The sequence below is a fragment of the Eulemur rufifrons genome, chromosome 16 (genome assembly GCF_041146395.1).
Source record: "Eulemur rufifrons isolate Redbay chromosome 16, OSU_ERuf_1, whole genome shotgun sequence".
NCBI classification, from domain to species: domain Eukaryota; kingdom Metazoa; phylum Chordata; class Mammalia; order Primates; family Lemuridae; genus Eulemur; species Eulemur rufifrons.
The window spans coordinates 40,869,723-40,877,128 of NC_090998.1; the positions used below are offsets into that span (position 1 = coordinate 40,869,723).

Here is a 7,406-nt window from a genome sequence, read left to right on the forward strand (position 1 = left end):
ACAATCACGCCCCTCCCCCTCTCCATTCCAACCTGAGTCACTGCCCACTCCTTCCTCCAACCTCTCAGTTTCTCCAGCTGGGTTTTGGGAGGTTGAAGGGGGTGTGGGGGAGTGAGCTGGCCTTTTGAAGAAGAAAATTGTGCAGTTTAGGGCAAAGGACCATAAACACTCTGGCTGCATCTGGGCACCAATTAAGCACATTAAGAAAGGAGCTACAGCAGCTAAACAGCCCAAGCCCATAAAGGCATCTAATTGCTCTTACCCACGTGGTCAGTCTCCCTGCGTATATAAAAGGGCTGCAGAGTTGTGAGAAGTAAACATCTGACACCGCGTCCACTGTACCCTTGGACGTCTCCATCCTCAGAGTCTCCAGCCCCCGACCAAAGGAACCATGACTTGTGGATCTTACTGTGCTGGCCGCGCCTTCAGCTGCGCCTCGGCCTGCGGGCCCCGGCCTGGCCGCTGCTGCATCACCGCCGCCCCCTACCGCGGCATCTCCTGCTACCGCGGCCTCCCCGGGAACTTTGGCAGCCACAGCGTCTGTGGGGGCTTCCGTGCAGGCTCCTGCGGACGCAGCTTCGGCTACCGCTCTGGGGGCGTGTGCGGGCCCAGCCCCCCCTGCATCACCACCGTGTCGGTCAACGAGAGCCTCCTCACGCCCCTCAACCTGGAGATCGACCCCAATGCGCAGTGCGTCAAGCATGAGGAGAAGGAGCAGATCAAGAGCCTCAACAGCAGGTTCGCTGCCTTCATCGACAAGGTGGGTGTCCTGGATCACACCCTACCTGAACCCCCACCCAAGGGCACAGCCAGGGCTGGGCACTGTGGGGAGGGGAAAATCAGACACAGAAAGAGCCCTGCCTGCCTGAGACCTCAGTCTGATGGCAGAGGCACACAGACAGACAGACAGGCACTCAAGGCCCAGAAAGACTCAGCTGGAAGTTGAGATAGGCAGAGCTTGTGGGAAAAGGTGTGGCCAGGCAGCTAGACTTCAAGGACTTGGAGAGGGATATGAGAGCTGCTGCGGAAGTCAGAGAACTTTGGACAGGCCCGGGCTGGGGACTGTGTTCCTCCTGAGAGGGTGCAGTGTTTGACTACCAGATGCGGTGGGGGAGGGTGGCCTGTGACAGTATCTCCCTGGTCCTATGCCCAGACACCCGATCTGTGATCTGAACCTGGGTGCTCTGTGTGGGAGGACTCCTGCCTCACCTAGCTTCAGAGTAAGGGGACAGGGCCCTCAATCTGTCCCCTGGCACATGTCACAGGGGCTCATCTGGCCAGGATAACTTACCTCCCCTGAGAGCAGGCATTGAAGTTCCCCAGCCCTGGATCCATTCCCGACTTGGGAACCCAGACATAGATCATGACCAGGAAAGCCAGCAGTGGCCTGCTCTCCCACTGCCCACCTCTGCTCACTCTCCTGGACTCTGGGTTTGGGAGCTCCTCTGAAAACAATCACCCACCAGAGCTGGTTTTGGGGCAGCAGGAGCCATCTGACCCCCCTCCCCACCCCGAATGGCAGGTGCGCTTCCTGGAGCAGCAGAACAAGCTGCTGGAGACCAAGTGGCAGTTCTACCAGAACCGAGAGTGCTGCGGGAGCAACCTGGAGCCGCTGTTCGAGGGCTACATCGAGACGCTGAGGCGGGAGGCCGAGTGCGTGGAGGCCGACAGCGGGAGGCTGGCCTCAGAGCTCAACCACGTGCAGGAGGTGCTGGAGGGCTACAAGAAGAGGTGAGTGTGGCCAGGAGCGCTGCTGGGTGCAGGAACGGGCCCAGGTCAGGCACAACGGATTAGATAATAGGAAGAACATCCAGCTGGGGAGAGCGGCCATGACCAGCACCAGCTTAACTGAGCATTGCAGGAGCTCTTCCTTGTGCAGTCTCTGCCCAGATGCCTGTCCAAGGGTAGGGCCGTGGCTCCCCTTGAGCTATGTCTGCCCTACTTCAGCCTTCTCCTCCCTCTGCCCTGGGACAGGAAGCCTCTGCAGCCTCCAGGCCTTCTCATCCTGCCCCTCAGCCCCAACACCCCGAGCATCATATCAGATGTGAGCTCCAGGACACCCAAGAGTGACAGGATCCAGGGCTCTGGGTGTCCCACTGCCTTGGGTTCCGAGTCCTCAGGGCCTCTGGGTCTGGGAGGCCCCCACACCCGAGCTAGGATTGACAGCCAGCTGAGGGGAGCCTGGGCTGCAGGCTGGAGACCCAGCACGGGGTTGGGGACTGAGTCCTTCTTTGCCTCCTGAGGTGACCTCACAGCGGCCTTGGGAACAGGACTGGGAGGTCCCAGAACATTAGCCCTGGCCATCCGCCAATGCAAAGTGGAGAGAGAATCCCAGACACATCCCAAATCCGGCCAGAAAGGGGATTCCTGCTATTGCCCCCCTCACTGGTATGAAGGGGTGGGGTTCTGCAGAGACCCGCCCTTCCCTGACCTCCCCTCTGCCCTCTCCTCTCTTCGGTCTCAGGTATGAGGAGGAAGTGTCCCTGAGAGCAACAGCCGAGAATGAGTTTGTGGCTCTGAAGAAGGTGAGTGAGACGGAGTGGGAAGCACAGACGCGTGCATCTCCGAGCGACAGACTCTTCTTGGGGAGACCCGGGGGCTCCACCTCAGGCTGGGCTGCAGTGACCTTTCCAAGGCAGGCTGGGAACTTCCCAGAGAGGCAGGCGGTGGGTGGTGGATCCAGGGCTTTGACAGAGGCAGTAACCTTGGCATATCCACTGGCCCCTGCCCCGGACAGGGGCATGACTGCGTTGACCTCTGGACGTCCTGCTCTGCTTCAGAGGCCGTGGTCTGTGCTTGAGGTCCCCTGGAGCCATGGCAGCCTCAGTGTCTCTGCTGAGGGACAGTGCACACTGTGTAGCATTCTGGAACAGAATCCCAGGCTCTAGGAGACGATGGAGCAGAGGGAGGAGTGGCCATGTGGCCCCTGGAGGACTGCTGGGGCAGAGGGAAGGGCCAGGCCACAGCACTGGGGACGCAGTCTGGGCAGGCTTCCTGGAGCAGGAGAGGGTAGAGGGAGAGGTGCAAGGACACGGTGTCTCTGGGGGAGGGTGACAGGCTGGGGGGCCAACTCCAAGGCACAAAGAGGTCTGTTCTCAGAGGGGAAGAGGATGATCCAGGTCATCCTGGGAAGGGTGACAAGGAAAGGAGGTGGTGTAGGAATGGGAGCACTGGGGAGTCTTTTGCCACGGCCACGTGGGGTGGGTGAGGGGAGAGAGGAGTTTGGGGCTCGATCTCCAGGATTCTCTGGGCTGCAATACTCCCACCTTCCCAGGACGTGGACTGTGCCTACCTCCGCAAGTCAGACCTGGAGGCCAACGTGGAGGCCCTGACCGAGGAGATCGACTTCCTGAGGCGACTGTATGAGGAGGTGCGGGGTCGTGGGCCAGGCAGGAATCTGCAGCCAGCAGAGAAGAGGGTTGGGGGTGGGGGTTGCAGTGTTGGACAGGGGTGTGGGCGGGGGCTGCAGTCCCTGAGGCTGTGAAAGGGGCAAGGCCTTGGGGACCAGAGAAGGTCTGAGAAGACGGGTACAGGCTGTGGTGGGCGGAGTGTGGCCTAAACAATCTCCTGCCACCCCCTGTCCCCACCTCCTGCAGGAGATCCGTGTCCTCAATGCCCACATCTCAGACACCTCGGTGGTTGTCAAGATGGACAACAGCCGCGACCTGAACATGGACTGTGTCATTGCCGAGATTAAGGCTCAGTACGATGACATTGCCAGCCGCAGCCGTGCTGAGGCTGAGTCCTGGTACCGCAGCAAGGTGAGTGGCACGGGACACCTGCCTCCTAGACATGGGAGTGGGAGGGAAGCGAGGTTTCTATGAGAAAAGGATTCTCTAGTCTGGAGATTCTAATCCCTAAGCATGATATGAGAAGGGTGCTTCTCTGAGGTTGGGGTGGCAGGGCAGGACTGGCATGTGTGGTTGCACAGGCTGAGCACTGCACAACCTGCACAATCATCCCTGCTGTCTTGAATGGTTGACATGCCCTATCCTCATCCTCATGAGCATCTGTGCTTCCCCAGTGCGAGGAGATGAAGGCCACGGTGATCAGGCACGGGGAGACTCTGCGCCGCACCAAGGAGGAGATCAATGAGCTGAACCGCATGATCCAGAGGCTGACGGCCGAGGTGGAGAACGCCAAGTGCCAGGTATGGGTCACTTGTGCCCTAGACCACAGAGGCTGAAGGTCTACCCTGTGTCACATAGCCCAGTTGTATCCTATCTGGATGTCACCATTCATTCTCCAGCCCACTGTACATGTAGAGCCCCTGGTTCTGTTCACTCAGGGAGACCCAGGTGAGAAGGCAAGAGGCCCTCTCTCTGCGATGTTCCCAGGTAGGAGAGAGACTGGACACATGTAGGTAATGGACACAGAGACCCGGGACTATCACTAACGAACCTTGTTGTCTTCTCGGCCCCCAGAACTCCAAGCTGGAGGCTGCAGTGACCCAGTCTGAGCAGCAGGGCGAGGCGGCCCTCAGCGACGCCCGCTGCAAGCTGGCTGAGCTGGAGGCCGCCCTGCAGAAGGCCAAGCAGGACATGGCCTGCCTGCTAAAGGAGTACCAGGAGGTGATGAACTCCAAGCTGGGCCTGGACATCGAGATCGCCACCTACAGGCGCCTGCTGGAGGGCGAGGAGCAGAGGTGGGTCCCATAGTCCTTTTACTCTCCTACCCCTGGCTGGATTCTCAGTGTGCCCTGTCCTCACACTCTTGTCACCACTCAACTTTTGTGTTTAAAAACTCCCTGCTGCTGGACACATAATTTGTGTAAGTCCTTTAAGTATCATGTAGCCTCTTTGAGTCTCTGATGCACATCCAGGGTCTGATCTGTGATTGAAGTCCTATGTAAAATGACTTTAGAGCCAAGAATCTGGCAGCAGTAATCCCTGTTTCTGAGAAGTCTACTTGGGCTTGGGGTCACCTTGCGTGGATAGTGCTTCCTCTCTCCCAGGTCTAGTTGCACATGTCCATGAGGATTCCAGCTGGCCTCCCTGGCTGGGCCAGGGCCCAGTTCGTGGCTCCAGGCTTAGCCCTGGAAGTTCAGACTTACCCCCTAAGGGCACCTTTAGACAGAGGATTCCATCAGTCACACTTGTCTATTGCAGTGACAATGAGTGGTCTTCCATTGCAACAGGTGGACTGAATTAGACAGAGGGCAGGGACTCCTCCCTTGAGGCACATATACCTTGCTCTCAGGAATTTTGCTGCTTTTCTTGCTTTGGAGGTGGGAGGGGAGAAGCCCCACTGGTCATTCAGCCTTGCTCTGGCTGGAGTACAGCTGTATAGCCCAGCTCCTATAAGTACAACACTCCTGCAATGTGAACTCATCCTTTGCCTTTGGGCACTTTCCCTGGTGGTCAATCGGTCAGCCCCTGAGCTTCTCCTCTTCTTGTGTTCAGCCAGGCCTCAGACTTTGGGGCTAGAAGGGTGGAGGGTAGGGATGCAGAGGGAGCATCCTGTGGACTGGGGAGCTGGGGCACCAGGTTTGGTACCTGGAAGTCAGAGTCTCCCCACAAGCTCAGGTAATCGCACTGGAAAGCTCAGGGGTGCTGGGTCTCACTGGGCCTGGGGAGTTTCATTAGCGAAGAATTCCGGGAGGTGTTTTCAAGTCTGAATTTGGAAGTTGAAGAGACACGGGAAGACAGCACTGGAAGCTGAGTGGCCCACCCCTCCAGCGCATCAGGCTGTTGGAGTGAACTCGGGAGCTTTGACGTGGGCTACCCAGGAAACCTGGGCATGGGGCGATTTGAGGGCCGGCCGCGGATTCTTCTCTCTGCTGAAGCTGACCTTTGCCACTGTGCCTTCAGGGAACTCCATTTGTTTCCGTTAGGGAGACAATGTCGTGTAGGAAGGAAATGTGGGCTGGGGTTAGGTGGCCTGAGATCCCTGCCTCTGTCATTTGTCATTTCCCTTCTCTTGGCCTCAGTTTCTCTATCCGTCAAATGATAGAATTGTTGTAGACAGTTTCTGAGCCTGTTCTCAAGGGGTTGGAAAATCCCATTCACTCATCCAACAGTTCTGTACTGAGCCAGGCATTGTTTCTAGGCAGCGGGAAAAGAAGAGACAGGAACTTCTGCCGTCTAGAAGCCTGCATGCTAATGACACCAATCAGATCAGACACAGGAAGTTAAATCCGCCCCCCCGCCCCCCAAATGCATCTCCAATTCAGTCAGAGCCAACCTAGACATAGCGGCAGCTGGCAGTTCCTAACGTGCCAGGGACTGAGCGCTGTAGGTGTACTGTTTGATTTAATCCTCATGCTCGATCTCAGAGTAGATTCTCCTGATGAGGAAGCCTCGTTGGAGGGAGGTTGAGTCCGAGGCTGGGCTCGCAGGCGACTGTCGCCAGACCCTCGCGGGGGCGTTAGCGGGTTTCGAGTCCCCTCGGCAAGCGCCTAGAAGGAAGCGGTCGCCCCTTCCGCGCTGGCCCTGACCTGTCCCTTCCTCTCCCCACAGGCTGTGCGAGGGCGTCGGCTCCGTGAATGTCTGTAAGTAGCCCGAGCCTCTGCTTCTCCCGCGGGGCGGGTCCGGCGCCTTTGGGGAGGGGCCCTCGCGGGGGCAGCAAAGCCGCCTGGCGGTGGCGGTTCCTGACGCGCGCCTCTCCCTGTCCCCCTCAGGCGTCAGCAGCTCCCGCGGTGGCGTCGTCTGTGGCGATCTCTGCGCCTCCACTACTGCCCCTGTCTCCACCCGAGTCAGCAGTGCCCCCTGCAGCAGCAGCGTGGTGGTGGGCGCCCCCGACGCCTGCGCCCCCTGCGCCGGCCCCTGTAAGCGCTGCTAGGAGGCGTCGCCTCCGCGAGCGACTGTCGCTGTCACCCTCCGCCCAGCCAGGACGCGCGCCACCGGAACGCCCCGCCGGCCCGGGCTCCAGATGTCTGCCCTCCGCACGCCCTCCCTACCCGCTCGCCTCTGCGCCCTTCCCCGGGCAGGCTGGGGCGGGCCTTGGTCTCTTTCTGTAGCCTTTCCTAGTAGTCAGTTTGTTGTCCTGAGGAGTCTTCCTTTTCCTTCGCCTGCTTTCTGGTTTTTGTTGGATTCATTGGTTCCGCCTGACCCCTTGCTCCAGACTTGGAGGAATTAGGGCAGGCCCCAGAGTCTCCCTGCCTGCACTTCTGGGACCCTGCCCACGTCTTCTGCCCATGGAACGCAGAAGGGGAACATCGACGGGTTTTCCTGCAACTCTCTGAGGGACATGCCCCGCGGGAGGGAGGGCACCCCCCTTCCATGGCTGCCTGCAGATGCCTCTAAATAGCTAATGACTCCACTACCTGCACGTTTGTCTTTGTTTCACTCTGTGTTTCCAATAAACTAATTGCAGCGAATCAAGCCTGGGGCCTCCGAGTCTTGAGATTGCCAGGGCCTCCTGTGACAGGTGTTCCCTGCCAGAGTTCCTCAACACCTCTCCATCCG

The 7,406-nt window shown here is 58.9% G+C and overlaps 1 protein-coding gene across 1 annotated transcript; it reads left to right on the forward strand.

Annotated features, from left to right (window-relative positions):
• The first annotated feature begins 391 nt into the window (after positions 1-391).
• On the forward strand, positions 392-6,780 carry LOC138397280 (keratin, type II cuticular Hb6). Its single transcript, XM_069491227.1, has 10 exons — positions 392-760; positions 1,523-1,731; positions 2,465-2,525; positions 2,783-2,788; positions 3,275-3,370; positions 3,597-3,761; positions 4,025-4,150; positions 4,425-4,645; positions 6,459-6,490; positions 6,620-6,780. Exons 1-10 carry the CDS (start codon positions 392-394, stop codon positions 6,778-6,780), a joined length of 1,446 nt encoding a protein of 481 aa, XP_069347328.1.
• Positions 6,781-7,406: the final 626 nt, after the last annotated feature.